At 48.8% G+C, this 27,974-nt stretch overlaps 14 protein-coding genes and 1 non-coding gene across 15 annotated transcripts; 11 read left to right on the top strand and 4 right to left on the bottom strand.

The window, feature by feature from the left end:
- The first annotated feature begins 52 nt into the window (after nucleotides 1-52).
- FOXG_12189 (uncharacterized protein) lies at nucleotides 53-2,156 on the top strand. Its single transcript, XM_018391929.1, has one exon. It carries the CDS (start codon nucleotides 142-144, stop codon nucleotides 1,849-1,851), a length of 1,710 nt encoding a protein of 569 aa, XP_018250672.1. The 5' UTR covers nucleotides 53-141; the 3' UTR covers nucleotides 1,852-2,156.
- Nucleotides 2,157-2,429: 273 nt separating this feature from the next.
- FOXG_20686 lies at nucleotides 2,430-2,501 on the top strand. Its single transcript has one exon. It is a non-coding gene; the product is annotated as a tRNA-Arg (tRNA).
- An 876-nt stretch (nucleotides 2,502-3,377) lies between these two features.
- FOXG_12188 (uncharacterized protein) lies at nucleotides 3,378-4,112 on the top strand (the record flags this gene model as incomplete). Its single annotated transcript, XM_018391928.1, has 1 exon — nucleotides 3,378-4,112. The coding sequence occupies one exon, from the start codon at nucleotides 3,378-3,380 to the stop codon at nucleotides 4,110-4,112; it is 735 nt and encodes a 244-aa protein (XP_018250671.1).
- A 603-nt stretch (nucleotides 4,113-4,715) lies between these two features.
- Nucleotides 4,716-6,757, top strand: FOXG_12187 (uncharacterized protein). Its single transcript, XM_018391927.1, has 9 exons — nucleotides 4,716-4,906; nucleotides 4,960-5,384; nucleotides 5,435-5,520; nucleotides 5,572-5,693; nucleotides 5,744-5,876; nucleotides 5,924-6,020; nucleotides 6,078-6,347; nucleotides 6,420-6,504; nucleotides 6,579-6,757. The coding sequence occupies exons 1-9, from the start codon at nucleotides 4,806-4,808 to the stop codon at nucleotides 6,694-6,696; spliced, it is 1,437 nt and encodes a 478-aa protein (XP_018250670.1). The 5' UTR covers nucleotides 4,716-4,805; the 3' UTR covers nucleotides 6,697-6,757.
- A 68-nt stretch (nucleotides 6,758-6,825) lies between these two features.
- FOXG_12186 (uncharacterized protein) lies at nucleotides 6,826-8,673 on the bottom strand. The gene is made up of 4 exons (XM_018391926.1): nucleotides 8,287-8,673; nucleotides 8,183-8,237; nucleotides 7,333-8,136; nucleotides 6,826-7,279 (listed from the first exon to the last, which is right to left on the bottom strand). The coding sequence occupies exons 1-4, from the start codon at nucleotides 8,566-8,568 to the stop codon at nucleotides 6,987-6,989; spliced, it is 1,434 nt and encodes a 477-aa protein (XP_018250669.1). The 5' UTR covers nucleotides 8,569-8,673; the 3' UTR covers nucleotides 6,826-6,986.
- Nucleotides 8,674-9,478: 805 nt separating this feature from the next.
- On the top strand, nucleotides 9,479-12,370 carry FOXG_12185 (uncharacterized protein). The gene has a single exon (XM_018391925.1). The coding sequence runs from the start codon at nucleotides 9,641-9,643 to the stop codon at nucleotides 12,296-12,298; it is 2,658 nt and encodes an 885-aa protein (XP_018250668.1). The 5' UTR covers nucleotides 9,479-9,640; the 3' UTR covers nucleotides 12,299-12,370.
- Nucleotides 12,371-12,968: 598 nt separating this feature from the next.
- FOXG_12184 (uncharacterized protein) lies at nucleotides 12,969-14,518 on the bottom strand (the record flags this gene model as incomplete). The annotated part of the gene is made up of 4 exons (XM_018391924.1): nucleotides 12,969-13,185; nucleotides 13,254-13,574; nucleotides 13,642-14,146; nucleotides 14,206-14,518. 4 exons carry the CDS (start codon nucleotides 14,516-14,518, stop codon nucleotides 13,020-13,022), a joined length of 1,305 nt encoding a protein of 434 aa, XP_018250667.1. The 3' UTR covers nucleotides 12,969-13,019.
- Nucleotides 14,519-15,364: 846 nt separating this feature from the next.
- Nucleotides 15,365-17,157, top strand: FOXG_12183 (uncharacterized protein; the record flags this gene model as incomplete). Its single annotated transcript, XM_018391923.1, has 3 exons — nucleotides 15,365-15,472; nucleotides 15,512-16,833; nucleotides 16,887-17,157. 3 exons carry the CDS (start codon nucleotides 15,365-15,367, stop codon nucleotides 17,155-17,157), a joined length of 1,701 nt encoding a protein of 566 aa, XP_018250666.1.
- Nucleotides 17,158-17,368: 211 nt separating this feature from the next.
- FOXG_12182 (uncharacterized protein) lies at nucleotides 17,369-18,286 on the top strand. Its single transcript, XM_018391922.1, has 2 exons — nucleotides 17,369-17,917; nucleotides 17,997-18,286. Exons 1-2 carry the CDS (start codon nucleotides 17,468-17,470, stop codon nucleotides 18,126-18,128), a joined length of 582 nt encoding a protein of 193 aa, XP_018250665.1. The 5' UTR covers nucleotides 17,369-17,467; the 3' UTR covers nucleotides 18,129-18,286.
- A 406-nt stretch (nucleotides 18,287-18,692) lies between these two features.
- Nucleotides 18,693-19,493, top strand: FOXG_12181 (uncharacterized protein; the record flags this gene model as incomplete). The annotated part of the gene is made up of 1 exon (XM_018391921.1): nucleotides 18,693-19,493. One exon carries the CDS (start codon nucleotides 18,693-18,695, stop codon nucleotides 19,491-19,493), a length of 801 nt encoding a protein of 266 aa, XP_018250664.1.
- A 266-nt stretch (nucleotides 19,494-19,759) lies between these two features.
- FOXG_12180 (uncharacterized protein) lies at nucleotides 19,760-20,846 on the top strand. The gene has a single exon (XM_018391920.1). It carries the CDS (start codon nucleotides 19,789-19,791, stop codon nucleotides 20,431-20,433), a length of 645 nt encoding a protein of 214 aa, XP_018250663.1. The 5' UTR covers nucleotides 19,760-19,788; the 3' UTR covers nucleotides 20,434-20,846.
- Nucleotides 20,723-21,861, bottom strand: FOXG_20685 (uncharacterized protein; the record flags this gene model as incomplete). The annotated part of the gene is made up of 2 exons (XM_018400977.1): nucleotides 20,723-21,609; nucleotides 21,662-21,861. 2 exons carry the CDS (start codon nucleotides 21,859-21,861, stop codon nucleotides 20,826-20,828), a joined length of 984 nt encoding a protein of 327 aa, XP_018250662.1. The 3' UTR covers nucleotides 20,723-20,825.
- A 269-nt stretch (nucleotides 21,862-22,130) lies between these two features.
- Nucleotides 22,131-23,826, top strand: FOXG_12179 (uncharacterized protein). The gene is made up of 2 exons (XM_018391919.1): nucleotides 22,131-22,533; nucleotides 22,579-23,826. The coding sequence occupies exons 1-2, from the start codon at nucleotides 22,169-22,171 to the stop codon at nucleotides 23,792-23,794; spliced, it is 1,581 nt and encodes a 526-aa protein (XP_018250661.1). The 5' UTR covers nucleotides 22,131-22,168; the 3' UTR covers nucleotides 23,795-23,826.
- A 262-nt stretch (nucleotides 23,827-24,088) lies between these two features.
- Nucleotides 24,089-26,368, top strand: FOXG_12178 (uncharacterized protein; the record flags this gene model as incomplete). The annotated part of the gene is made up of 1 exon (XM_018391918.1): nucleotides 24,089-26,368. One exon carries the CDS (start codon nucleotides 24,089-24,091, stop codon nucleotides 26,366-26,368), a length of 2,280 nt encoding a protein of 759 aa, XP_018250660.1.
- On the bottom strand, nucleotides 26,288-27,522 carry FOXG_12177 (uncharacterized protein). The gene is made up of 2 exons (XM_018391917.1): nucleotides 26,996-27,522; nucleotides 26,288-26,943 (listed from the first exon to the last, which is right to left on the bottom strand). Exons 1-2 carry the CDS (start codon nucleotides 27,399-27,401, stop codon nucleotides 26,543-26,545), a joined length of 807 nt encoding a protein of 268 aa, XP_018250659.1. The 5' UTR covers nucleotides 27,402-27,522; the 3' UTR covers nucleotides 26,288-26,542.
- Between the last annotated feature and the right edge of the window lie 452 nt (nucleotides 27,523-27,974).

The following is a 27,974-nucleotide window of genomic DNA, read 5'->3' as shown; positions in this document are numbered from 1 at the left end:
TTCCTAAATAGAATGTTGGTGTCGACGCGTTGTGATGACGAACGCAAGGACGCTCACGTGGCAACGCGTTAGGCTGCTCGTTTCATTTTGACGATCGTCTCCTCTTCATCGAGTCATCATCATCAAACAAACACCAGAAAAATGGACAAACACTCACTCAACCCGCCTGAATGGGCCGAGCCGCGCCGCAAATCACGCGTGAACAAATGGAAGGTCTTCGGCGCTGGTATTCTCACTGTCGCGGCATTCCATTGGCTTGCGCCTCACTGCTCCCATCGCCACCAGCATCCTCACCATCACGGTCGCACGACTTACTCAGGCGAGCACATTGAATGGAAGCCCTGCGGAGAGATCAGCAATCGTTCCGTAGAGTGCAGCAAGATTGACGTGCCGATCGATCAGTTTCATCCTGATGTTAGCAACAAAACCTTTAATGTCCCCATTATTCGCATGCGGGGCAAAGATGGAAGCAAGAACATCCTCCTCAACCCTGGTGGTCCCGGCGGCAGTGGCTTCGAGTTTCTCCACAGACGTGGAGAACAATTGAGTACCATTGTCGGCGACGGTTTTCACCTTGTCTCGTTTGATCCCCGCGGCATTAACTCCTCCTCCCCACGCGCTTCATGCTACCCTAGCAAACAGGCGCGTCAGCAGCTTGGATCAGTGCACGATATCGATATCGTCAAGGATGGCGCTGAGATTTATGCCTGGACACATAATTATGTGCGAGCCTGCGAAGATACTATGGGCGAGCATGGGAAGTACATCAATACTCCTCAGACAGCTGCCGATATGAACAGCATCCTCGATGCTCTTGGTCAGAAGGATATGTACTACTGGGGGTTCAGCTATGGAACTCTTCTCGGCCAGACTTACGCGACTCTGTTTCCTGAGAGGTCTCACAGGGTCATTATCGATGGGGTTGTGAACCAATTCCTCTGGTACCAAGCTCGCTTCGATATGGAGGACCTCAATGACACAGAGAATGTTATGGATGGTCTTCTCAAGGAGTGCATCAAGTCCGGCGACGCATGCCCTCTCTCATCCATGGCAGACTCTTGGGAAGGCCTCAAGGACAAGTTCCTCTCTTTCGTTGGTGAACTCAAGGAACAGCCGATGAACGTCTACGTCAACAATAGCGTCTACGGTCTTCTCGACTACCAGAAGATCTGGTATGGTGCACTGTTCCCTGTTCTATACAAGCCTCAGTTCTGGGGCACGTTTGCCGAGCGTATGGCGCAGCTCATGGGCGGTAACGCAACTGAGGCTTTGATGGCTTATGGTCTGGATGATGGTGAAGACAGTGATGCGCTCTACACGGTTTCGATGAACGATGGTCTCTCGGGTCCTCTCCACTGGCCACAGGACCTGGACTCCCTCCTCGATATTGTTATGCCAACCTTTAACCGCAGCGTTTTCGCCCCCGATGATCTCGTATACCTCTTCGCCAAACAACAATGGCGCATCCCCAAGACACACAATTACGTCCCGCGCAACGGTGTTGAGACAGCACACCCTCTTCTCATTCTCACTACAACTTATGATCCAGTCTGCCCTCTCATCTCCGCTAGGTCAGCAGAAGCTGCATTCAAAGACTCAAAGATCGTCGAGGTCAAGGGATACGGCCATTGCTCCGTCGCAGTTCCATCGCTTTGCCTCGCCAAGCATGTTCGGGCCTTCCTCTACAATGGAACTATGCCTGCTAATGATACTCAATGTGAGGTTGATGGTCCATACTTCAAGCCCAATGGCACTGCTGGTGTGATGAGCTTTGAGGATCCAGAGGACCAGGCGATTCATCTTGCACAGATGGCATTGGCGCGTGATCCCGAGTGGCCACGCCACGTGTAAATTTATTTCGCTCGCAAATTATCAATGTTCAGTAGTTGATGCTGTAGTAGCTCTATGGTCGTATAGTCTGACTTGGCAAATTGAACTTTTCGACCAATTTCTGAATTGCTATGACGCAGTGGATTCAAATTTTCTGCAGCATCTGTCTGTGCGTCCGTAGTTGCAGTCGACCTAGGGTAAGTTTACCTTGTAATCAAATCGATGTTCTAGCAATGCTTTCAGGGTTCCTCGCGGGTGTAATATAAATCTACAAATGCGCGATTTAAATGTAAATTAACTTGAAGTCAGAAGCTCAAGTAACTTTGGTTTTTTAAGATGGTTTATTACTTTGAGTATGAATTTTATACTAAGACAATTAAAGGCGAGGATTAGTTATAAGATCCTTTAGCATTGCTCTAATTAGAACTATAAAAAGACACTATTAAATCACTTACAAGTATAGGAATATAATTACTTTATTAAACTTTAGTTTTTTCTAGTGAGCTGCTGTTTGGCAGAGCACTCTTCTGCCAGAAAGCCAGAATGAATAGCTGGGCTGGAGCGTATAAGATAACATTAGCATTCGATTTTCATGAATTGGTCGCGTGGCCCAATGGCAAGGCGTCTGACTACGAATCAGAAGATTCTGGGTTCGATCCCCAGCGTGATCATTCTTTTGCTCTTCACTATCAGCAGCATGCATAGTGTAGACTGACCTTTTGCTATTCCACAAACCAGATCGACTCAATTAAGACGCAATGTTCACTGATTTTGTTCCTCATTAGACGGGCGTAATCGGGTCTTGGCAAGAGTTAAACTCGCTTCGTTTTGCTCAATTCGTTATCTCGTGTCAGACATAGGGATCGACAAATGAAACGTCACCAGCTGCTTTAAAGTTTCCTGTCACGTACCTTATTTTAGTCCGCGGCTCTTCTGCAACGTCAACTGCTAATCTGCGGTCATCCTCTAGCCAGCCTCCATCGAATCAAGCTTCAGGGGTGCAGCGACAACAGACTCTGGGGGAAAACCTTATATGTATTGTCGCAAACACGGGAGCTCTACTAACTTGGTCGTTTTTATAAAGGCAGCTGCAGATCGCAGCTTGGGCCGAGAGAAACAGTTTAGTTAGCAGGCGTATGTCATGTTCAAAGCAATCAGCTACTCGCAGCAACACGGCAAGGACATTGATCTCCCTAGACAGCTTTTCTTTATTTTACTAATGTTTTTGTTTTTTAATACATTTTATCCTCCCCTTCTACCACTAGCCTCTCCCTATCCTAATCTCACACCCCTTTCCAGCTATGATGAGATGGCCCAAACGTGGGTACCTGTTGTCACTCGACGTTCAGGAGAACTGGGCAAGTCTTGACGAGACGCGCAAGTCGACGAGGTTGAACGGTTGACGGAACTAACAGTTACTTTGAGTCCGACAAAAATAAGTATAAGAAGGGACAATCTACCCATAAACTGACATTCTTCTCTCATCATTGCCATCATCCCTTGTACCCATCTTCCTTTAAGAACTTTCACTAAGCACAATTATCAATATGCTTGTCACAAACATCATCTTCTGGGATTTTGCCACCGCAACCGCCACTGCTCTCCTCACAGTCAAGAATGTAGCCACCAAGTTCGGTGTCCCAGAGACCGACATCAAGGAGATCCTCTCTACCTCTGATATATCCACCATCAACGTCGACAAATGGGCAGACTTCCTTGTCAGCCTCAAAGACATCAAGTCATGGCCCCAGTCTGACAAAGTCGCTGCTCTCGAGGACGTCAAGAAAAACCTCAAGACTTACATGGAATCTGACGCCAAGGTTGAAAAGCGTCAGGATAACCGCCAGAAGCTGCAGCAGGGAATTGATGCCAAGATTGCTCAGTATCGTTCTGAGCATGAGGCTGATCATCGACACAGACTGGCTGGCTGCCCCACAGTTCGTTGTGGTGTCTGCGGCGCTGGCTTAACCGTAGCTTACGTTGCTGCCCTTACTGCTTGTGGATCTGCTGTTGCTACTGCGGAAGCTATTTCTGCTGGCACTCTTACTCCTGCGGCTGTTGTTTCTCTCGGTGCTTGTGTCTCGGCTGCCCACGCTACGTATGTTGGTGGCTGGACCTTCTGTCTCGGGCATGAAAGATTAGAAGAGTCCTTGAAGAACAGTGTTGTCTGCAGACCAGCTGCGACTGCTAGACTCAACAACGGCAATGACAGGGGGGTCTATATCCATTCAACTCAAGCGGTGGAGGTTTCGGACCTTTTTACGTCGCTGTTGGATAAGTAGGATCTTTGTTGATGGCTGCTGATAACTGAAGTGTATGGAGGTTTCTTATTTGTCTTTCTCTATAGTCGCTACTCTTTGTATGCTTTAGTGTGCAGTCACTGCATTACACACTCTACCGCCGTACTACCAATATTGAGATGGCCGCTTTTCAACTTTAACTCATCTATTTGTCAGCCTCTGGAAAAGGAAAGTTATAGTACTTACCCAACGGCGCCAATTTTGGACGCCGGGGAGATGGATACTAATCGCAATGCCATTCCTCCCTATCAAATGGACATCTGTATCAACCATAGCTCCAGTCTACTTACGCAGTCGGGGTAGCAGCACTCTAATTGACGGGGCTACTTTTGGACCCGGGAAGGGGAAACGTCATGGTCACGATCCTATTAGACCGTCATCTGTACAGGTCTAGCATGCTTACGTATCTACGGTGAAGGGTAGCAGCACTTTCCTTGGCGGGGCTACTATTGGATGCCGAAAAGCATCTCGGAATACCGGCATCTCCAACAAGGATGATCCCCCACAAGTTCGGTTTAGACCAAGCCATATGGGGTCCGCTCGCCTGTAATTCCCCGCAAACCTGGAGTCTGGGGAAAACCTTTAAATAATTCCTGCCAAGCCCATTCTGCTGCCATATGCATAACGCCAAGCTTGACAAGCCTTTATAGCCTTATTTTGATCTAACAGCTCAATATGGACTTCAAGGCCGACCACGAGGAGATGGACCATCTCGACGAGAACATTGAGCACAATGCGCGCCTCACGAGGAGAGTTTTGTTCAAGACAGACACACGGTAAGTTCATCGATTCATCATCTGTCACGTCACTAACGGAACAACTCAATTAGAGTCCTCCCATCTCTTGCCCTGTTGTTTCTGTGCTCCTTTCTCGACAGGACGAATGTCGGCAACGCGAAAATCATCGGCATGGAGAAAGACCTGGGCCTCACCAACTTGCAGTACTCTCAGGGTCTGGCCGTCTTCTACGCCACTTACGTCTTCAGCGAGTTACCCAGTAATCTGGTCCTCAAGAAGGTATCGCCCAGGATCTGGCTGCCCACTCTGACAGTGGTCTGGGGAATCATCACCATGTGTCTTGGCTTCGTGCGCAACTTCGCAAGCTTTGCAGCTGTACGAGCCTTGCTAGGTGTCGCAGAAGGCGGGCTACTACCTGGAATGGTTCTCTATCTTTCGAGCATATACACACGCGGTGAACTGGCGTTGCGAATTGGAATATTCTACACGGCGGCATCGCTTTCTGGAGCTTTCGGAGGTGAGTTATCTGGGGTAGCCAACCTAATCTGTTTATCTGACGGTATAAAGGCCTGCTTGCTCGTGGACTTGCTGCCATCGGCCCGCGAGGTGACCTGGAAGGTTGGCGATGGATCCTGATCATTGAGGGGCTAATGGTAGGTCTTGGTTTTCACAACGACTAGGACTTTGGCTAAACATTCTCATAGACTGTCGCCGCTGGGTCGATCGTGTTTTTCACTCTGCCAAACAACCTAACGACAGCACGGTATTTCACCCCAGAGGAGAGGGAATGGGCCGTGAAACGTCTGGAACAAGATCGCGGGACAACGTAAGTTCTCTCACCCCATCTTGATAACCAGCCGAGTTGACGATTCTCAGTAGCATGACATCAGAGATAGACGAGAAGTTCAGCTGGGGTGAAGTGCGTCGCGGAGTCTTTAATGTGCAAGTTTGGCTCACATCTACTGCTTACTTCGCAATTCTATCCGGCCTTTACTCATTCGGCCTCTTCGTATGTATCATTGTCTCCATCTGATTGTGCATCACTAAATGTTATAGCTTCCGACCATCGTCAACGATCTTCATATTGCGTCAAGCCCCAACCAGGCTCAGCTGTGGAGTGTAATTCCATACGCTGTCGCTACCCCAGTCACAGGTGAGCGAAGGACATCCGTTCTCCCATAGTCCCCAACTAACCTGCGTCCGCTTTCAGTTCTCGTCGCGTTCGTGTCCGATCGATCAAAAGTTCGCGGTCTCATCATACTTGCCGTCTTGCCTATTGCGATAATCGGCTATGCCGTTATCGCAAACGTGCAGGCAGCCAACACTCGGTTCGCCATGACGTGTCTGATGGCCCTGGGCATGTACGCCTCTGTCCCATGTATCTTGGTTTGGAACTCCAACAATTCCGCCGGACACTATAAGAGGGCTACTACTTCTGCCTTGCAGCTGGCCGTTGCAAACTGCGGTGGTTTTGTTGCCAGTAAGTCCACCCCCGCTTATGCCTGCTGAAAGTACATGGTGAATTATGGGCTCTAACCTCTATCTTTCATAGGCTTCGTTTATCCTCAGAAAGATGGTCCATTATATCACAGAGGACATAGAGTAATCCTAGGGTTGCTATGCTATGCGTGGGTAGCGTAAGTGTATCCTATGCCTGGCTGGTCCACATGCATTAGCTTTTTGAGAAATGTCTAACACAGTGCTTTTTTAGTGTTTTGCTCAATGTACTTTGGTGCGCGAAGATTAATAGGGATAAGAAGAACGGGAAACACAACCAGTATATTGGTTACGGAGATGATCGGGACCCAGAGTTCAAACTGGTCATGTAGATAGACGTATGAGTTTGAGAATTATCAATAACGAGACACTTTCGAGACGCATCAGTTCAAGAACCTTGAATAACACTATAGGCATAATTAATGAGTTACAAGATGCTTATGATGAGTTTAGGCCTGTTGCACGGTCATCCATTTATGGTATGGGAAAACTGCCTTGTCGTATTCCTAAGGCATTACAGGGCGCGTGACTATAGATTTGACGTCAACGGAAAAGGTAGCTCTGACAAATGTTATCATAGAAATAATATCCGCAAGCAGGGCCATCAGTTGGCAGCACATCTTTATACTTTGGACTTGTAGCAATGAATCACCTGGGGCTGACAATACACACTCAGCCCCCGTCGACCCCACTCTCCACCGACGCCACTCTCCTTATGACCAGCAAGATGCGCTTGAGGTAGAGGCTTCTCAAAACTGTTGATCCAGATCGTACCAGCCTCGATGCGGTCTGCTAACCGCTGTGCATGGTCAACGTCCTTTGACCAAACGGCTCCTCCAAGACCAGATAGCGTGTTGTTGGCTCGCTTAATAACTTCATCTTCAGTCTTCCACTTCATCAGTGGAACAATAGGGCCTATTATGATACTGTTAACCACTACTCGAAATGATTGAGTCTGTCAGTCTTACCGAATGCTTCATGTGTAACAACGAGGGAGTCGTCGGGAGGATTGTCGATAATCGCAGGCTTGATGACGAAAGCATCCCCACTATCATCCGGCTTCGAACCAAGCGCAAAACAGTGGCCGTTATCGATCGAGTCTTGAAAGAAGCCCTTCACAATATGGTACTGCATCTCGTTCTGTACCGGGCCAAGCATGATGCCGGGCTCGAGGGATGACGTCGGCGCTACCTTCCACTCCTTGACCGTGTTGACCATCGTTTCCAAAAACTCGTCGTAGATATCCTCATGGACGAAGACCCGTTTACTAGCAACACAAAGCTGACCTGAGTTCATGAACGATCCAAGCGCCACTTGAGGTGCCACGATCTTCGGATCGACATCTGGGCAGACAATGCTGGCGCTATTACCTCCAAGCTCTAATGTGACGGGCTTTAGAAGATTTCCAGCCACCTGTGCGATCTTCTTTCCTGTGGCAGTTGAGCCAGTGAAAGTAATCTTATCAACTCCTGGATGCTGACATAGTGCAGGTCCCAGCTTGTCGTCACCGTTGAGGGCTTGAAGAACACCGGCTGGGAAAACTCCCTGGAGTAGCTCGACGACCTTCAGGATGGAGTAAGGCGTGAAAGGCGAAGGCTTCACGATAATTGTGTTTCCAGTTATAAGGGCTGCGGCGACCTTGGCGATGGAGAGGACCAGGGGATAATTCCAGGGACAGATAGCTGCGATGACACCCAGTGGCTTCTCTCGGATCGTTAATCGTAGTTCGTCGTCGTCCTGAATCACTTGCTCTTGAAGTGGCTCCTGATTCGCTGTACCTTCTTAGTCTGTTTTCCTTGAGGCCAAGATCTGACTTACCATTGAACTGTAAGAAGTTGATCGAATGCTCAACTTCGAGAGTGGCAAATTGAATCTGCGACAGTCAGAACCGCCGAGATATTTCTAGTAAAAGTGCCACTTACAGGCTTTCCCCCTTCCTTCGTGATCAACTGCGCCAATGCGGGTTTATGGTAGATCAAGACATCTCGTGCATCAAGCAGGGCATTCTGTCGGTCCGACCACGACGTCTTAGACCACTGAGTGAAGGCACTTTTGGCTGAAGAAACTGCATTATCGATGTCCTCAGATGATGCAACTGGAACATCCCAGAGCTTTTGTCTTGTCGATGGATCTGTTCCCTGCGTCACCTTTCCAGCGACGGAAGTTCCATTCACAGTATTGACAAATGTAGTGAAATGTTCCATCTTAACTCAGGAATGCTGATTGTCACAATGAGATATGGTGAGTAAATGCGATGGTACTTTTGACTTACATACACCGAAGCCTGACCTAAATAACAAGACACCAGCATTGATTCCAAACTTCATTGAAGTACCGGATGCAAACTCGGCAGTTGGAGCGGGACTTCAAAATGCGGAGATCATTCTCGAAGAAGTCAAGTCGGAGGGGAAGATCTCTTCCCCAAGTTCCCCAACCGAGGCTACTAACAGGATCCCACATGAACTACGATTGTTGTAGCTAGGCTGGGAGATAAGTAACTGTCATTGGGCTATCAATTCTCAATAATAAGATAGGTAGAATGAATGTTGCGTGCATGAGCTCTGCTGTCGAGCATCTTAAACTGCCGTGCCTTATTCGCGGGGGCTAGCAACTACCCCCGCTGCGAAACCAGCATATAGTGTCTTGTGACAGAACAGGCCACCTGAGTAATCTTCCATTCATGACGTCTCCATCGCGTAGGTGGTGGTGTTTTCTGCTGGCAGTTCATGATTTATAAACACTCCGGGTGGGATAATTTAGGGTTTAGAGTCAATCGGCGGGGATGCGGGGGTGCTATTTTGCGGGGTATACGTACCGGAAAGGAGGCTTGATAAGCTATCTCAAGCATGACGTCTAAGGGATCAGTCACTCAAGCTCTATATAGCCTCAGTTATTTATCTTTGTATACCAGACCTTTTCATGCTTAAGTATCAATGCGAGTTCAGTTTCTCCTGGAAAATAAAGTGGCATTCGTGCTCCATTACTCTGAGACCCAAATCAGCATTCGCCTAGAGATAACTTGGCAAGGCTGCCTACAACCTGATTTTACCATTGTCTCTGAGTGGTGAAAGATAAGCCACAGATATGGAAAGGCTGCAGAATGAGTGCGTAAGCGTGAGATTGCTCCCCAGCATCGTCCTTTAGGCATCCCAAATCGTTACTTGACGGGTGTCTTGATCGTTTAATTTCGTTGTCATTAGTCCCACATACCAAGACCATTGCAAGAGTCTTTTTATCAGTCTGCATACAGCCAAAGCCAACAGGAAATCCATCTCCATGTCACAGCAGGGCGCGAATAGATCATTTATGGATGATCTGGATTCTTTCATCGACATGGCCCGGGAGGTTGTCGAGGTAGCGCCAGCAGATGATCCTGATCGCATCATCTGGCTTCACGAGCTGGGGAATACTCTATGTCGTCGCTTCACCGTAACTGGGGGACTCGCTGATCTCGAGGATGCAATCAATGTGGGGCAAGAAGCAATCGATACCGCTCCAAATGATTACATTCATCGAGGCGCTCTCCTGGACAGCCTCGGTGTTCACCTGGCGATTCGATTTGCCAAAACTGGATCACTACCTGATCTCGAACGAGCTATTCAAGTCACACGGCAAGCGATCGATGTGGTAGTAGACTCAGATAATGATAGAGCCTTCCGGCTGACGCACTTGGCAAATCACCTTGGAGAGCGCTACGAGCGAACAGGGTCTTCTATAGATCTTGAAGAGGCGATAGAGGTGGCCCAGTCAGCCGTAGACATGACTCCGCTCGATAGTTCCAAGAGACCAGGGCGATTGAATACTCTTGCAAACCAGCTTCACGAACGATATGGAAGAACCGGGATTCTTGAAGAGCTCAACAAAGTTATTGACATCTGTCGTGGCATCACCAAAGCTGCTGCAGAGGGCTCTCCCGATCAAGCTCTCTTCAAGTCCAACCTTGCCGGTCATCTTGGAGACCGCTACCTCAGGACAGGCGACACGAATGACCTTGATGAAGCAATACAACTCGCACAAGAGGCATTGACCACCCTGCCGCCATGCCATGCAGATATCCCTAGCCTATCGAGCAACCTCTCCATCTGGCTTGCGAAACGCTATATACGAAATCGGGAAACAACCGATGTTGAGGAAGCCATTAAGATGGGACACCAATCTATTGCCGTCGCTCAACCTGGAAACCCTAGTCTAGCTCAGTACATGAGTAACCTTGCAGATTGTTACTGGAATCGCCACACTTTGACTAATTGCACGGATGACTTCGACGCTGCCGTGCATCTCTATCAGTCTGCTCTGGATCACTCCAACTCCAACATCCAAACAAGAATTGCCGCTGGAAAATTTCTCTTTGAGACATTTGCACATGCCTCTCAATGGCAGCATGCTCTTGTTGCTTCTCAAACAGCCTTCGGTCTACTGCCACAACTGACACCGAGGTCCCTTGGCTTCGTCGATAAGCAACGTATGCTCGGTCGAATAGTAGACCTTGCTTGCGATACCGCCGCCGTGGCACTTCAAGTCGGCAAAGAACCTTTTTTCGCGCTAAGCGTACTGGAGAAAGGTCGCGGGATACTCGCCGCAGCAATTGAACAGATTCGCGTTGATGTTCTCGATCTAGAGCAGAGCCATCCTGATCTCGCAGGGCAATTCCTGGAACTCAGCCAAGTGCTCGACGCGCCTATCCGAGGTGGCGATTCAGTCTCAGCTCAGGCTGTCGCAAACCGCCGAGGCGAGGCAAGTGTCGAATTAGAACACCTCATTGATGAGATTCGGAAACGTCCGGGGTTCAGTGACTTTCTGGAATCGCCAAGCGAAGATGACATTAGAGCTGCGGCCAGTTTAGGACCTATCGTGATTATCAATCTAAGCAAGTTTCGCTGCGATGCCATTCTAGTCGAACAACATCAAATTAGGTCCCTGCCGTTGCCCGATCTGACTATTGACAAAATGAATGAGAAAGAGAGTCAGGGTTCATTGACGAGTCCTTCAATTCTGAAATGGCTTTGGGATATTGCCGCCGACCCTATTCTCCAGGCACTCGGTATTCGGGGCCCTCCACCAGACGATGACTGGCCTCACATCTGGTGGATTCCAACTGGCGGACTGAGTAGGCTTCCATTCCACGCCTTCGGACATCATTTCCCAGGATCAACCGAGACAGTACTGGATAGAGCCATCTCATCGTACAGTTCATCCATTCAAGCCCTTATCAATGGCCGAAAGCTTCGCTCAGATTCAGCCAAAGATGAAGCTCTCTTAGTAGCCATGGAAGATACGGCGGGGCAGATCAAGCTTCCATTCGTCAAAGAAGAGGTATCAGCTATCGCTAACCTCTGCAAGTCAATGAATCTTGAGTCATGTGTTCCAGATAAACATAAGCAAGCTGTCTTGGAAGAGCTTCAAAACTGCAAAGTCTTCCATTTTGCTGGCCATGGCAAGACGGATGGCAACCCTTCTCAAAGCGGACTGCTTCTGACCGATGGCATATTGACAGTATCTGAACTTATGGACATCAATCTTCGGAAACATGCTCCGTTCTTGGCATATCTTTCTGCTTGTGGGACAGGCCAAATTGGAGGGGATGCTTTCTTCGATGAGAGCATCCACCTGATCAGCGCATGTCAACTAGCGGGATTTCGGCATGTGGTTGGTACACTCTGGGAAGTCAGCGATAAGTCATGTGTTGAAATATCACAGACTGTGTACGAGTCGATAAGAGATGAAGGGTTCTCAGACAGATCTGTTTGCTGGGGTCTGCACAAAGCTATGAGGCAGCTCCGAGATACGTGGCTAAGTACACCAGAGCAACGTCTGGACCGGATGGTCAGCAGTGAGAGAGAAGAGATATGGTCAAGAGACATTCTTTCTTGTGATGAGGGTGATGAAAAGATGGAGAAACTTTTCTGGGTCCCCTTTGTTCATTTTGGAGGATAAGGCACAGCCACGGTACGGTAGAGGTTCAAATGGCTTCTTACATATCCTGTTGATTACCATGATATCATCGCGATATGAAGCTGGGTCTCCCTTAGCTTCTCGCTCAAGTTACGACAACTACAATTTAAGTTCGCCCTAGTTTTCTAGCTAAGGAATTATCCAATTGAACGATACGCCTGATACGTTAAATGTCTCACCAGGCTTTCTATACTCGAGTAGCCCAATGGCTTCGTTCATTAGCTCTTTACAGTTTTTCACATCGTATGCCTATTCTACATGTTGTAACATAGCGCAACACACCGTCAACGGCCTCAGTAAGTGGCTTGATTCACCTTGCTGCAGGCTATAGTAGCCCCTCAGCGCGTAACCTGCTCATATTACTTCTGTTGTTCTGTGTTGCACAAATGCTTTATAGGCTATCCTTAATGCAGAGGACTGCTGTAGCTTTGCGGGCTTACCGTGGCTAGGTGATCCGTCCGCTATTGGTCACTAACTAACTCATGGAACAGGGAAGCCGACACTGGCAGCCATTACAATGGCTGCTGTATCGGTTCACACGAGAAAACCGAGTCAGAAACAGACACTAGAGTATTTCTCAACAACGAGATCAATCTCTACTGCTCAGAATCTCGCGCTAGAGCTCTCGGAATGATGCGGCCGTCGTTGAACCTAGAGCTTCAATCGGTCCTTGATTTACTACCTTCATCTACAACCAAGACGCTTATTTTGTCACCGTTGTGCTTTCACTGCGAGTATGAGGCTCAATGGGAAATGTCTGCAACTCAGGTGTCACACCACCATAGACTCGCTCCCATCTTGAGGCCAGTGCAGCTGGCGTCTCCCATGCATATTCAGGATCACGGAGCCATAGTCGAAGCAAATGTCTCCTGTAAGTGGCGCTTCCGTCAGCCTTTGATCTCACTTAGAATCCGACACCTCTATAGGAATGACTTACTGCTTATCCTTGGTATCTGTGAAACCATCGCGGGCGTGGAAAATGGCCACATTATTGACATACTGCATGTCACCCTTCTCAAAATTAGTCGATACGCTGAATCTTTCACCCAGAAAATGCAGAGTATCGAGAGCTTCGGCCTGGGCCTCGGTGATAGGCGGTAGATGTTTGCCACGGGGTATCTCTCCGAAGCCAACATAGTAGCGGCGTCCATACTGAAGAAGGATTCTATCAGGGGTCTTGCCATCGGCACTGGCAGGCAGATGATGGAGTAATGGGCGGCTCATGAACCTGTCGGTATCGTTGACTGTCTTTGTGAAGCTTTGCAGCCAAATGTGATTAGTTACTGGGTTCCTCGTAGACTAGCAGACAGGGACATTCGGCTTACAGCACTGCGTCCCAACGTCCACTAAGAGTATGAATAAGATCTGGCCGTGTAGCAGCAATGTGGTTATACACACGCCATGTGCTAGCTAGACGACTAGCCCCTCCCTCGGCCGCGGTAGAGAGGGCGAAAAGAGAAACAATATCGCCGGAATCAGTATGGAAGACCTGTTTATCAGCGGTGTAGGCAGGCGTTCCAATCTTAATCTTGGTCTTGTCTCTGGACTCGCCGAGACCGGAGCGAACGTCCTTGATATGTCCAATAACGACATCAGCACGCTCGCCTTGGAAGTAGGCATCCTGGCGGCCACGTATAGAGCCTATATGAGACGAGACTCCAGCATATATGATGATATTTTCTTCACGGGTGTACCGGTCAACATCTAGGCCTCTAAGGACGAAGAAGCCATGACCGAAGTGTAATTCGCGGGATAGACGGCGCAGCTCGCTATGTAGTGTGGGTAGAGGGAAGGTCTCTTGTGCGATATAGCCCTTGGAAATGTTGAGGGCTATCTCTCAACATCATGTCAGTCATGGTACACCAAGTTAGATAGTGGAGAACACTGACATTTAAAGTGTGCAAGGGCCCTGTCGATCTCCTCAAGCTGAATAGTCGATAGAACGTACGTCCAGTCATACTTCTGGGCAATAGTCTCTCCGTCCCAAACGAGGTCTCCTTTGAGCTCATTAGGGAAACCCTCAGGGAGGGATTTAGTGAGATCCTCTGTCTGGGTCCGGCGAGCTACACGCGCTTGGTATTTGTCCCAATCTGGGTGGTAGGAGATATCCGGTTGACCAGGTGGGGGCAAAGCAGCAGGCGTAATACCAAAGGTTGGGGCGGATGCAGTGGAGAGAGCAGAGATAGTAGCTGTAGCGGCCATGGTAGCTTGGATGATAACGCCTGAATGAGGTTTTGCTTCAAAGATGAATAAAATATTGTACTCGCTTGGCTATAGATTGTATACTATGTGATAATGATCCTAGTTTTATAAGAACTGGGTGTATTCCCGGTGGCAGATCGGCGAAACGCTGAACAAAACGAGGGGCTTGTAATCACGCCATCCAGTAGACAATGGTGTGGCATCACCAACAAATTTGCGAAGAAGGAATTAAACACACGAAGTAACTATATGCCTCGCTTACATAAAAGAATCATTTTGGTGATCAAGTGATAGCAACGGCTATCATGATTGACGTTTACTGAAAGACGAAGTCGGTCCTATAGGTTAACCCCTCAAACTGCATCAAGACCATGCTAGGTTGTAAGCACGCCATATAGTAGATCACCACTTATTGGACAAACTCTTCCCGCGGGAGATATTACCAGCTCATCGATAAATGAGGCCTATAATGTTTCTCAGATATACCCGCGGGAGTGAACTGAGATTCCATTACCTAACAAAAGCTCGGTGAATTATTATATCACACATGGTGCAACTCTGTGAACTTAGCACGTATGCGTCTGTCCTTGAACTTCGCACCAAATTATCAAAGGCGTAACTTTAAGCTTAACCTTAACGGGAATAAAGTAGCTATATTATACAGTCTTTTAGTGAAAAGTCTTCACTTCCAACCCTAACCGTGATGTTATGCAACGATCATGCTGGAGCCACAACGGACGAGCTCCTGGCGATGAGGGAGAATCTGAACGATAAAATGTTCTCGTTTCGCGTTCTACACAAGCCAGACTTCTCAAATTACACGCATTTACATCTTGACAGCCCAGCATGGGACTGCCTTTCAGTCCGAAGTCGCAGGGTACTAGCCAGGCTGTTCCAGAGCACTCACAGTCGGACTCCGAGGCTCCTATCATTCGCGACGGCGATCTCACCCACGTGCGTTAAACAGCTGGAAATGGCGCTTCAAGATATCAGGAGGCTGTCGGTGCTCCCGTCGAAACACGGTCGCCGTTAGGATACCACGTCAACTGGCTGATTATAATCTTCTTGAACCTCAATCACATGGTCGGCACCGGCATCTTCTCCACGCCAGCTACTATCCTACGCCTCACAGGCTCAGTCGGTCTGGCTCTCGTCTACTGGGTCATTGGATTCCTCTTGGCTGTCGCCGGACTCGCTGTCCACATGGAGTTCACCAGTTACTTTCCTAACCGCAGCGGGTCCGAGGTTGTATGGCTTGAGCAAGCCAAGCACCTTTTCCCCGTCGCCTTCGCTATTCAATCTGTGCTACTATCATTCAGTAGCAGCAACGCAATCGTCCTCTCCAACTACCTCTGGCGTATCGTTGGTCGTGATCCGGATCCCTGGGAACTCAAGGGCGTTGCTATTGCAGCTTACACGCTAGCTGTCATTACTGTTATCGCCCATAACAGGTATTCACTCTGGGCGATCAACATCGTTGGAGCCTTGAAGCTGCTTTTGCTACTCTTCATCTCCATCTCGGGCCTTGTCATCCTTGGAGGTCATTTCGGCAGGATTGAGAACCCGGGCATCAACTTTCGCCATGGCTTTCAAGGCACTACATCGAGCGGTTACAGTCTGTCTCAGGCAATGGTTAACATCACCTTTGCCTTCTCAGGTTGGCAAAATACTTTCAGCATGGCTAATAAGATCAAAAACTCAATACCCACCTTGAAGAGAAATGCGACTGCATCACTGCTCATTTTCTTCTCTCTCTACTTCCTCTGTAACATTACCTCCTTTGCCGCTGTCCCCAAGGACATCTTTCTAGAGTCGAAAGAGCTATCCGCTGCCGTCTTCTTTCGTACAGCCTTTGGGTCGTCTGCCGAATCTGCTCTGAACTTTTGTGTCCTCCTGAGCTCCTTTGGTAATCTCCTTGCTGTTCTTATCAGTCAGTCCCGTCAGATTCGCGAGATTGCGCGTCAAGGAGTCCTCCCCTGGACAGAATTCTGGGTCTCAACCAAACCCTTCGGGACTCCCATCGGCCCATATCTGCTCAAATGGGGCTTCACCTTCCTGATGATCGTCGCACCTCCAGCAGGTGATGCCTTTCAGTTCGTCATCTCTCTCAAGACGTACCCAGGCGCCATCTTCCATGCTGCCATGGGTGTTGGTCTTCTACTGATCCGTCGCCGCCGTTCTCGCTCTGGTACGCCCAGATCTGACTTCCGAGCATGGTGGGCTCTTGTTATACTGTACCTCTTAGCTCAGGTCTTTCTGCTCGTCATGCCCTGGATTCCTCCAGAGGGTGGCATTTATGCTGGAACAGTTAGCTTGTAAGTGCTGGCTTCAGATGTAACTACGATAAGATACTGACAACATTTCGCAGCCTATGGTGTACCTACATGATTGTCGGAATTGGAATCATGGCAACCTGCGGTATTTACTACTACCTCTGGATGAAGGTTCTCCCCGGCTGGGGCAACTACGGCATTCGATCACAAGTTATTTCTGTCGATGACAATGGCGCCAATACACATCGTCTTTTACGGGTGCGTAATTCTAAGGTGTCTGAGTGGGATGCTGCCCATGATGATCTCGGACGGGATTTGCCCCCTCAGCGGTTAATTAGTAGCAACAATAGCAGCTCGGAAAAGTAGCATCAGTAGTCTAGATATTATAATGAGGAGTCCATGAATTGCTTATCGATAGTTTTTGCATATGGACTATTTTGTGAGGCCTGTCAATTCCCAGTCAATTCAGGTGGCCCACTTGTCTCAGGCAGCCAAGTAACAAAGGCGAGGACAGAACCAACATACCAATGACATGGGGTATGCGGCAGGCCAAGAACGAAGAGGCCGCCATAATTTTGCAACTCGTCTTCTTCCATTATTATTTATTCAGCGTCTCGCACGTAACTCATCTATTTAGTCATATTTTGCGGTCGCTACGTCCTTCACCAAGACCTTCATGCTCAATCGACAAGAGATGCTACCGCCTCCCCCTCCACCGCCGACTTTTCGAGCCCCAACGACTGGCGACCGCCCAACTCCACAAGCGCCAGTTGTTCTTGAGAACGTTCCAGCTGGAGGCCTGTTACTGGAGTTAATCAAGCATAACGGCGCACCATTCAATGATCACTGGGCATACTTTGTTCAATCTAGCTCGAGCCCTTCTGTTGGTATCGTGTATGAGGCTATTGGCGATGTACGCAGCGGATTCCAACGCCAGATCCGGAGGAATCATGACCTGAATTCTGATCCACCCTCATCCCGAATTCCGCTCCAGTGGATTGAAGGTGTATTTGTCGACGAAGGGTTGATGCTTAATAGTCAAGGGTTCATTCCGGTGTGCATCTTCGAGGAAAGCCTACATAAAGTCAATGTGCCCGAGAAGACGCTTAATAACACGACTGAGAGTGTACGTATTTAAACTTTGATCACGGCTATCAGAAGGCTCAGAGTGGCAAAGCTTTGGCTAACGGATTGACTGTTCATAGGAAGCTCCCAAGAAGAGAATCGTACAAAGAAACTGCCAGACATGGATCGTTGAGTCGGCGAACCAACTGGTCGCCGATGGCATTCTCTGTCTAGATGTCGCTAGATATATTCATGCAACGAAGCAGGTCTAAACAGTTGTCAAGATGCTGCATTTGAGTAGCTCAAGTTTGTCAGGTTTATCAGCAAGTCAAACTGGGTGCCATCGAGAACAGTTGATACTGGCCAGAGAGGGTTTATAATTCAGAATAGCTTTAAGTCTAGACTAATGCGTTGATCCTTTTACTCCAAGTCGTCATCAATAATCAGATGTGCTGGTGGCTGACGTGTGAAGCTGTTGGAATCATTACGTGATAGTCCTTTCTATCAGTAGGATTTCCTCTCCAGAGATGGGTACTCTGACAAGTTGGGCAAGATACATGAGGCTCTCTTTGTAGTGAGACCCTAAGGAGTCCGTTCCACTCGTCCGACGGAGTTGGGAAGGGTGGTGACAGTCAGCGCGCGCGAGGTCTGACCACCAGTACGTGAATGAAGAGAGGCGAAGCAATTATGGCTCAGTCCTTTGTCAATGCCTAAATGGCCTTGCCTAAACAGTCACGTACGTGGATTAAGTGAAATGTCTTAGTATATATAGGCGATAGATTCAATACCATCATGCAGGTTCAAGATTCTCAACCCTACTGTCACGAGCTAGCATCATGTCTGTGTATTACAAACATACACTTTTCCTCTGGATCGAAGGCTACTTTCCAAAGCGTATCGCCTATTACCTTCTCTCCAAGGGCATCTGCTCTTCTGTGGAACAGCTATATGATGGAAAGACGAATGAGAGCAATCTGAAAATCGTGCCCATTACTTTTACTGGTGATGGCTTCGTTTCTGAGGACCCTGAAGAGCCCTTGCCACCTGGCACCAAAGTGCCCGCACTCCGTCTTGATGATACTGAGAGCGGCAGGTCAATCTGGATCCACGAGACGTGGAGCATTATTAAATACCTCGAAGAAGTATTCGATGGTAACAACTACCGTCAAATGTGGTCTACGAACCCTATCGACAGAGCCATCACTCAAGACGTCCTCAGCTACATCGCCCTCGCCACAGACGCCGGTCGGATCTGGCTCGTCAATTGCGCTCCATATATGGCTGCTTTTTGGAACATTCCCGCCTCTGAGCTCAGTCTCCCCGTTGGACGTCGCGCCCGACGTGAATTCGAAGGGCACTTCAAAACGCTGCAGAATGTGGCTGCTGGCAATCTTACCTCAACGGGCTGGCTTACGCCTGCAGCTGACGGAGGTCCAGGCATGGCTGACGTGATGCTCGCTGCGACGGTGAGACATACGGAGTTGAGCTGGCGTGAGTTTATTTTGGAAGATGAGGAGCTTGGTAGGTTGAGGAAGTGGTATGAGAAGTTTAAGACGGTGGAGTTTTGGTATGAGTTGGAGGAGACGGGGCGGTTCCCTGAGGACGCGAAACGTGGTGAGGGCTCTGTTCGGAAGTAGCCCATCGAAGTAAATGGTGGTTTAGATGTTTTATCTAGGTACATGAACTCATCTTACGGTGCGATCAATTGACTATGCTTTACCGGGTGGAATGTTGTCACAGTTAGGCATTTCAAGACGCACTAAGCGTACCGCGACACGGCATTTATCGATGGCATGCGCTATCCTCCGTTGACCCTCGGGGCCCGAACGAATGATATCAAGGTGCTAGGTTTCAGAACCCACCAAGCGTATTTATTAATGTCAAAGCTTTTACGGCAGTTGAAGGGGGGATTATGCATGTCTTTCACCACCAATGCAACGGCCTGTAACTGGCGCGATCCGCAGCTTCCGGCTTTTGAAGAAACGCGCTAGCTCTTCAGCTGTAGCTGCCGTGGTTACTTCAAGACCTGTCCTCCCTTGGGAGCCCTCTCGAGGCTTGGATAACTTCTCAGCTCTCATCAATCGCACCTCAACATCACGCACAGCAGCATCAAACACAATGGCCAGAACAACGCTAACTCACATTCCCCTCGCGTACCGCATCCTCTTCCTCTGGTTCGAACCATTTGCCGCGTTCGCAGGCTCCTTCATAATCTGGTTCTCCCCCGAAATGTTTCTCAACACAATGACCCCGACCGCCAAATTTGCACCCGACAATCGCGTTATTTACAATCAGGTCGCAGCGACATACACGCTCTTTGCCTACAACGAAGCGATTCTTCTACGCGCTACCAACGATCTGCGTGTTTGGAGGACTGTCTTGATTGGGATTTTGATATGTGATGCGCTGCATCTGTATGCGAGCTGGCTTGCGATTCCAGACGTGTTTTGGAATCCCGCGGCGTGGAGATGGGAGGATTGGGCCAATCTGGGGAGTCTGTGGGGACAGGGTGCTGTGAGGATCGCGTTTTTGATGGGAGTTGGTTTGCAGGGGAATACTCGTGTCAAGTCCGATTGAGATTCAGAGATGGAAGCGATGAGGCTGAATGCGACGGATTGGAAGTGAGGCACAGTCGTCGGCATTGCAATCTTGGCAATCTGGCCAGACGCTTGGCGATGGAACACCCTTGTCACAGCGGCACAGTCGGCAAATGATGGGCCGAAAAGCGTCAATGTTCACAACCTGAGAGAGCGCGCGCTATTATCGCTTCAAGCCGATGCATTCATTCCTAGCATTTAAATGCGCCATAGCAATTACTGTGACAAGCAATTCAATTCCAAATTATCTCCTCTACACTATTTTCTTTTATCGTTATCTCGAGTTCCGCAGGGAAATAGAATCACATCACTGTTTATCAATCGTTGTTCTCCAGGGTAACGAGCTCAAATATAGACTACAGTGTCTGTAGCTCAAGCCAATGCATACCGCAGAACAAGTACCACGTTCTCCAATGCCGTGAAGTCGCCCCGTTCATTCGATATCTTCAATTTCCACTCAAGATCCGGGTCATTTAGCTTAGTGTTCAACGGAGACAAGGTTAACATCGTAGCATTTCCCAAAGGAACTGGATCCCACGGTTTGTCCTTACCCAAAGCAGTAACTGAAAACGCCTCTTGGACCAATTTGTTCTTCGTCACCTTGCCGGGGACAACAAGGCTGAGGCCAGTAATGATTATGGTCTTTCCCAGCGCCCAGTAGGGAAATCTGTCTTTGATACCAGATAGGTCAAACTCTTCGATGGTTTTGCTGGCCAGGCCTGACCGGAACGCGTACCATGCGTTACTAAAGTCATTTTTGAGATCAAACATTGCGAAAAGCCCCGGCCCCTCAGAGCTTAACCCTTCGACCCGAGAACGGAAAGTCTTGACAGCTTGGTTGGCTGCATTCCGGAGCAAAGGTCCTCCGTCAACTGCTGTATACCGGACATGCAGAATAACGCCCGAGATAGCGGAGTAGTCGAAAGAACGAACAACCGTGGGGAGCTCAAGAGACCAAGAACCAATTGCACCAGCACCTTCGAACGGCTGGAAGTGGTCGTCCTTGAAGTTGAGCTCGAATACACCAGAGTCTTGGATACCTAAGCTGATGGCAACCGACGTGATAGGTGCGATGTCTGCGGAAATGTCCCGACGCCATGCCGTCCCCAGCGTAGTCTTCTCCAGATGCTGCCACGGAGCTAACTCGATCGCGATGCTGAAGCAGACGCAGTGTTGCATTCAGACCAGTATCGGGACCGACGACGCACGGAACAGATAATGAGACTGACTTGATGCGCCGCATGTAATGACCCGGGAAGTCAAAGTCATACAACACCTCAGGAATATCAAAGGTGACATTACCGTTAGCTCTTAGGTTCAGTAGAGCTTCAGGGTTGAGCTGCCTGAACGAGATATTCTTGACTATCTCATAGTCATACGAAGATCGCTCTAGGTATGCTGCTTCCATACGTCGTAGGTCAGCTTACAGCTACTGTGCTGCGAGGAGTCTTCACTCATGGAAACATTATTATGACTTTCATTCAGAATTCCTCCTTCACCTGAATATCGTAGTAATGACATCTCTTTATATAGAGTAATGGATCGATTGTCGGCATTGCAATTTTGGTGGATAGACATCCCGGCAGGATTAGACTCACGGCAGTCAGCCACGGACAGGCATCAGCGCTTACGCCCTGCGCTCAGCGCCACTGACCACGGGATTTCTAGCGATGTGATGCGATGCCCTACAAGATCATCATCAAGAACCATGAAAAATGGACCTCTTCAATTCGCCAACATTCAGCCATCATGTCGAGACTTTGATGCAAAAGAATCGTGTTCCAGGCCTTTCCATCGCAATCGTCCAGGGTGACCAGGTCAAGTCCGCGGGCTATGGCTCTGCTTCAATTGAGGCCCAAGAACCATGCACTCCAGACACGCTGTTCGATATAGCATCTTCCTCCAAATCGCTTACTGCAGCAGCAATCGCTCTCTTGATTGAAGATATCAACTTTCCAGAAGTCCAATATGACTCAATCATGTCTGAACTGCTGCCCGATGACTTCGTCATGTCGGATGAACTGCACACCGATACTGTGACTGTAGATGATCTCTTGGGGCACCATACTGGCATGCCTGGGTAAGACTCATTTGCGCCCGATAAACTTGGCTAACGGCAACGCAGCCACGATGATTCATACATGGGAGTACGCGCTACTAAGCCTGATGATGCGCAATCAATTACACGAAATCTGCGAAACCTTGCTGTCGCTGCACCACCAAGGACACAATACATCTACTGCAACATGATGTACACCGTCTTGACGCATCTCATAGAAGCCAAGAGCGGACAAGAGTTCGGCAAATTCCTACAAGAGCGCATTTTCTGTCCTCTTGGCATGACATCTAGCAGTCTTCAGCCCGAAGGCGCCAAAGCTAAAGGTCACGATCGGCGTCTCGCAAAAGGACATATCTGGGATAAGAAGTCCACGTCATATCGCGAGTTCGAGGCTGTAGGCTGTCCAGAAGGCCAAGGAGCAGGGTCGGTCATCTCAAGCGCCAACGATTTCATCAAGTATCTCAAAGCGCTGATCGATCGTAACGGGCCGATAAGTGAGGATGTATACCAAGGATTGACACGGCCACGATCTAAGCGAAGTGCCAACCATCGCCAAAGGAAGGCCGGCATTGACTGCCTCTTCTACACAGCGGGCATGGATCTATACTGGCAAGACGAACACAAAGTTCTTGGGCATAGCGGCGATATCACAGGCTTTGGTAGTCGCTTTGTGTTTCTACCGGATCTTAAGTTTGGAGCAGTTGTGATGGGCAATTCTTCGGGGACCAATTCAGTAGCTGCACAACTGTTTCGTGAATTCATCGAGATAGTTATAAAGTCTCATACGAGGTGGCAGCCATTGAGCGCGATATCTAACAGAGATGTGCACACGAAGCCACCAGAGGTGCGCGAGAAGCCGAAGTCAGAGTCGCAGAGCCACCCAGGTGGAATGGTCAAGACCAACGGTGGCAAAGGAAAGGACCAAAAAGAAGACACTTCAACTATAGTTGGATCGAGTGCTACCTTGCAAAGGAATGTGACTCTTCAAGAATATGCTGGCGACTATTGGAACCCTGGTTATCGCAACATGAAGGTAGAGATCAGAGACAACGGGCTTTTCATCGATGCGACAGATCGCTCAATGGGATTCACGGCTAGACTCAAACACAAACGGGGCCAAACAGTGTATGATGCGCATGTGCGAGATGCATTTGAGACAGGCGATGAAGTCCTGAGGACCGAGTTTATGATAGAGGATGGCAGCGTGGTAAAGATGGGAATGGATCTAGAGTCACTTGTTGGCGACTTGATATGGTTTGACAAAGCTGATAATAAGCAATAGCACCGAAGAATTCATATCGATTGTCACCTTTTAAAGACTCCGGTGTAGCATGAAGGACAGAAACGTGTATCTCAGTTGTCTCGGGCAACCTGACAGCAAGTGCATAGCCATTCGAGTTTTGGGTCCGCGTATAAGTTGCCATGTGGTGTCGTCATCGTTTACAACTTCCCCAAACTTTAAAGGCCCAGTAACTCGAAATGGTGCCAACGGCTTCCATTTCTTGTTTTGCTAGCTTGAAATCCCAAGCCAACCCCGCAGTCTGTATGTCGATCTTGAGTAATTTATAAGCATAACATGGCCATCCAGCCTGACCTTTGGGCTTTTGAGTCTCTAATTGAAGTCTTATTCTGCTTATCCGGAAAAATGACATCCTTCATTGCAGTGCTTTTGGCTGTCTTGTATGCCACGTTCGCGTTTGGCGATTCATGCCCTGTTATTACACAACAGCTCAGCGATCCACCTTATGAGAACTACTTCTACTCTGACTGCAACACCGACGCCCAAGTCGTTGTAACAAGCCCTCTTCCGGATAGTAATCTGTCAATCATCGGTCCACGGCTCATTGTTGCGTGGCCTGCGGGGAACAGCGGTATATGCACCTTCTTCCAACCCCAAGATGAGAAAAATGGAACTCTAGCTATTGAGCTGGTCAATTCGACTCTCGGATCACCACTCGGTGTGATCAACCGTGAAGAAAAAGGATCCGACTATCCCTATGTTGGAGTCGAGGGCGTTCTGTCGTTCAACTCGTCGGCGAACCTCACAGTTGCTATTCTCGGTAGTATCCGCAACATCCGAGACTTCACTGAAGGGCCGAGTATCATCAATCCGGTGATACAGAATGCCACAAATGTCACGAGAGTGAAAAGTGGTGGTGTGCTCATCTCAAGGCTATGGTTGGATAATGTGACGACGACAAACCTGTTGCTGGAGCCATGGCAAAATAAGGATAGCAGCCTGTCAATCTACAATGACACCGTTAGTTTTGGTGCAGGTTTCTACAAATTTTCGGCATCTTTCAATTATCCTCAACTGAAGCAACTATCCCCCCAACAGGTCCTCAACAACCAGTCGCAGGCTCTTGCTAAAAAAGAGCAGTCTGAGGTCAGGTCGTTGTCCTTCTTCTCGTATACCGACAAGCTGCTCGCAGGTGGCTGGCGTTTCTTGACGTACTTTGGCCGCGACACCATGATCGCCGCGCTTTTGCTCGAACCCGTCCTCAGTGCAGGGAATAGCTCGGCTCTGGAAGCAGTCATCGGCGCGGTCTTGGAACGGATCAATCGCACCGACGGGTCGGTTTGCCACGAGGAGACCATCGGGGACTACGCAACACTTTTGAACTTACAGAACGGCATTGATTCGACGGCACCAGGGTTCACCTATCCCATGATTGATACAGACTACTTCTTACCAGTCCTCATGGATCGCTATTTCAGCGCTACACCAAAGCGAGTTAAACCATTGCTTAGCACAAAGGCTGGCGAAGTTGATGTCGAGAATCGGAATCTGACATGGGGCAATTTGAGCTACATCAACGCACAGAAGATCATGAACATCACAGCAGCGTTTGAGAAAGAACAGTCGGTGAAGAACTTGATCCAGCTCAAGGAGGGTGAGCTAGTTGGTCAATGGAGAGACTCAACATATGGTCTTGCCAATGGACGGATACCCTTCGATGTGAACTGCGCTCTCGTCCCAGCGGCACTCTACGCTATTTCCAACTTGGCCAGGGTTGAAGGAGTGTATCCCAATGATTCTGTGACCAGGAGCTGGAGTTCCGTTGCGGCGAAGAGGGCTAAGATCTGGGAGGATCATACCCTGCCGTTGTTCCAGTATAATCTCACTGCTGACACAGCTACTTCGAATCTGAAGGACTACGTCAAGGAAAACACCTTCTACAACGGTCCATCTCATACAGATTCGGTTGCGAATTATTCATCTTCTGGGAAAGTCGTTGACTATGCTCTCGCGATCAACACTACCAAGGATGAGGAGAAGATACGCATCACGCACACTGACACGGCATTCCGTCTGTTTCTTCTCAACTCAACCAACGACGCCCAGCTCACAACCTTCTTGAACGCAACAGCCAACGCCGTCCTTCGTCCATTCCCAGCCGGTCTAAGTACTCCTCTCGGCATCATCGTTGCAAACCCAGCACTGGCAGGCAACGAGGTATTTACTGCAAACTTCACCAACGCCGCATATCACGGCACCGTAGTCTGGAGCTGGCAACTCGCTCTCATGGCTAAAGGACTTGAACTTCAACTTGCACGATGTTCATCATCACAATCCAAGGATGACGATAATGTTCCTGCGTTTTGCAGCAATACCAGGGTGCATACAGCTTTGAAGAGTGCATACAATCGTCTGTGGGATATAATTGAGGACAACAGCGAGAGATTGCAATCTGAGGTCTGGAGCTGGAGTTACAGTTCGAAGAGTGGTTACAGATTCGCGCCTCTAGGAACGTTGCCGCCTCCGCCAGGACTGAGCTCTGGAACGGAGAGTAATGTTCGGCAGTTGTGGAGTTTGACATTCTTGGCCGTGAAGAGGAACAAGGACTTTGTGTAATTTTCCTACAGCCTTGGTATATATCGACTACAACGTAATGTTGAATCAGGAAATAGTAATCTATCGTTCTACAATGGAAATGATGAAGGATTATTACAGGTCATGATGGATCATCTCGTGAGATCAAGTTTCGAACAGCAGCAAATACGAACAATCGCCAGTTCGTGCATGAGATCAGAGTTGATCGTACAGAGACTTCCCCGCCACCCAGTCCCTTCGTCTCTGAAACACCAAGACATTCGACTCACTTGTCTCATCGCTGAATCTCGCGCTTGTCCTCGCGTATAACGTGAAACCGTGGCGCTCCAAGATTTCAAGCAACGCCAGCAACTTCAGTTGGGTCTCAGCTCCATCGGATTCCAGTGGTCTCCATGGGTATCCTTTAAACTTGATCTTGGCGCGGTCTGGTGTAACCTCATGTCGTTGTATGTCAATCATGAAAGTCGCCATGATGTCGTTGACAAGATCTGAAGGCGGGAAGTTGAGAATTTTCAGTTTGTCTCCGCCGTGGAAAGACACGTTTATCCATTCGCAGGGAGGGGGGATGTGATTCACTTTGCGGAAGATAAGTGCATCTAACACGTCAGTATATCTCGCCCAGCTTGCAAAAATGCCTTGTCTACTCACCTTTGGTCGAGACTCTCTTCGTCACCTCAATAGGCGAATAAATCACCCACCCCAAGCTATGCATACCCTCCAGTATCCGAAGCGTCAACATCATCGCTTGCTCGTTACCATTCGGGTCATATCCCCATGCATAGCCTCCTAACTTGAACTCCCGCGACGCCTCTTGCGGATAGACCTTGTCGATGCCGCGGTCCCAATATGTCCTTACAATTTCGTGGACAGCCGCTATTTCGGCCTCGGAGAAGTTGACAAGCCTGATGCGATCAAGTCCATGTCTCGTGATAGATGCGAAGCGACTCTGGAAAGTTGATGGCCCAGCGTTAGACACGGCTTGGCTAAATGGTGGCGGTGCAGCGGATGAGGCTTCGGTGTAGTCGAAGAACGCGGATTTGGTCTTTTCAGACATTTTGGTGGTGGCATGTTAGTGAAATCAGATTTTCTACTGAGTTCAGGTGTGGATGACTGAGATTTATATATTAAAATAACCCTCCATCAAGGCGATGTTTAAAAGGCTATCATTATCTTGGGGGCGGCATCACGTCAGCCACAGAAGTCGGGCGAGGAATCCTCGCAGTAAAGCATCGTGAGGCTGTGCAGGGGCTGTGCAGGAGAAGCCAATAAAGCGTCACAAACTACACACGAACCAAAACATAACACTCTATTTGAAAAGCTCGATGCTTTTCCTGGAGGACATCGATTCAATCAGGCTGCCAAGCGGAGGCACGAAAACTTAGGACCTCTATCCTAAGTAATAAAAGACTTAGGTAAAGTTGGTATAATTTAGTATAGATTTAGTAGATCTTGGATTAGGTATTTATGGCATCTTAGTTTAATATCAGAAGTTATCTTGCTCCCTGGGGGCTGCATAGTTATGAGCTACGGCTAAGCCTTGAAGAAATTTGCTGCTACCGTCAAACGACGTCATTGTGCGACAAGAGCGGTTCTGGTCATCATTCACGCCCTTGGGGGCGGGGTACAA

Source organism: Fusarium oxysporum, chromosome 13 (assembly GCF_000149955.1).
Source record: "Fusarium oxysporum f. sp. lycopersici 4287 chromosome 13, whole genome shotgun sequence".
Classification (NCBI taxonomy): Eukaryota; Fungi; Ascomycota; class Sordariomycetes; order Hypocreales; family Nectriaceae; genus Fusarium; species Fusarium oxysporum.
Note: the sequence above shows the minus strand (reverse complement) of the source record. Positions and strands in the feature narration are given on the sequence as shown.

Bases quoted from the DNA above. Each gene is read 5' to 3' on its own strand.
- FOXG_12189 (XM_018391929.1), top strand. From the start codon at position 142: ATGGACAAACACTCACTCAACCCGCCTGAATGGGCCGAGCCGCGCCGC.
- FOXG_12187 (XM_018391927.1), top strand. From the start codon at position 4,806: ATGGACTTCAAGGCCGACCACGAGGAGATGGACCATCTCGACGAGAAC. The intron at 5,385-5,434 runs GTGAGTTATCTG...GACGGTATAAAG, and splicing joins GCTTTCTGGAGCTTTCGGAG to GCCTGCTTGCTCGTGGACTT. The intron at 6,505-6,578 runs GTAAGTGTATCC...GTGCTTTTTTAG, and splicing joins CTATGCTATGCGTGGGTAGC to TGTTTTGCTCAATGTACTTT.
- FOXG_12186 (XM_018391926.1), bottom strand. From the start codon at position 8,568: ATGGAACATTTCACTACATTTGTCAATACTGTGAATGGAACTTCCGTC. The intron at 8,137-8,182 runs GTAAGTCAGATC...AAGAAGGTACAG, and splicing joins CAACTTCTTACAGTTCAATG to CGAATCAGGAGCCACTTCAA. The intron at 7,280-7,332 runs GTAAGACTGACA...GTATCATAATAG, and splicing joins TGTTACACATGAAGCATTCG to GCCCTATTGTTCCACTGATG.
- FOXG_12185 (XM_018391925.1), top strand. From the start codon at position 9,641: ATGTCACAGCAGGGCGCGAATAGATCATTTATGGATGATCTGGATTCT.
- FOXG_12182 (XM_018391922.1), top strand. From the start codon at position 17,468: ATGCTCAATCGACAAGAGATGCTACCGCCTCCCCCTCCACCGCCGACT. The intron at 17,918-17,996 runs GTACGTATTTAA...GACTGTTCATAG, and splicing joins TTAATAACACGACTGAGAGT to GAAGCTCCCAAGAAGAGAAT.
- FOXG_12180 (XM_018391920.1), top strand. From the start codon at position 19,789: ATGCAACGGCCTGTAACTGGCGCGATCCGCAGCTTCCGGCTTTTGAAG.
- FOXG_12179 (XM_018391919.1), top strand. From the start codon at position 22,169: ATGGACCTCTTCAATTCGCCAACATTCAGCCATCATGTCGAGACTTTG. The intron at 22,534-22,578 runs GTAAGACTCATT...ACGGCAACGCAG, and splicing joins CACCATACTGGCATGCCTGG to CCACGATGATTCATACATGG.
- FOXG_12177 (XM_018391917.1), bottom strand. From the start codon at position 27,401: ATGTCTGAAAAGACCAAATCCGCGTTCTTCGACTACACCGAAGCCTCA. The intron at 26,944-26,995 runs GTGAGTAGACAA...CTGACGTGTTAG, and splicing joins GAAGAGAGTCTCGACCAAAG to ATGCACTTATCTTCCGCAAA.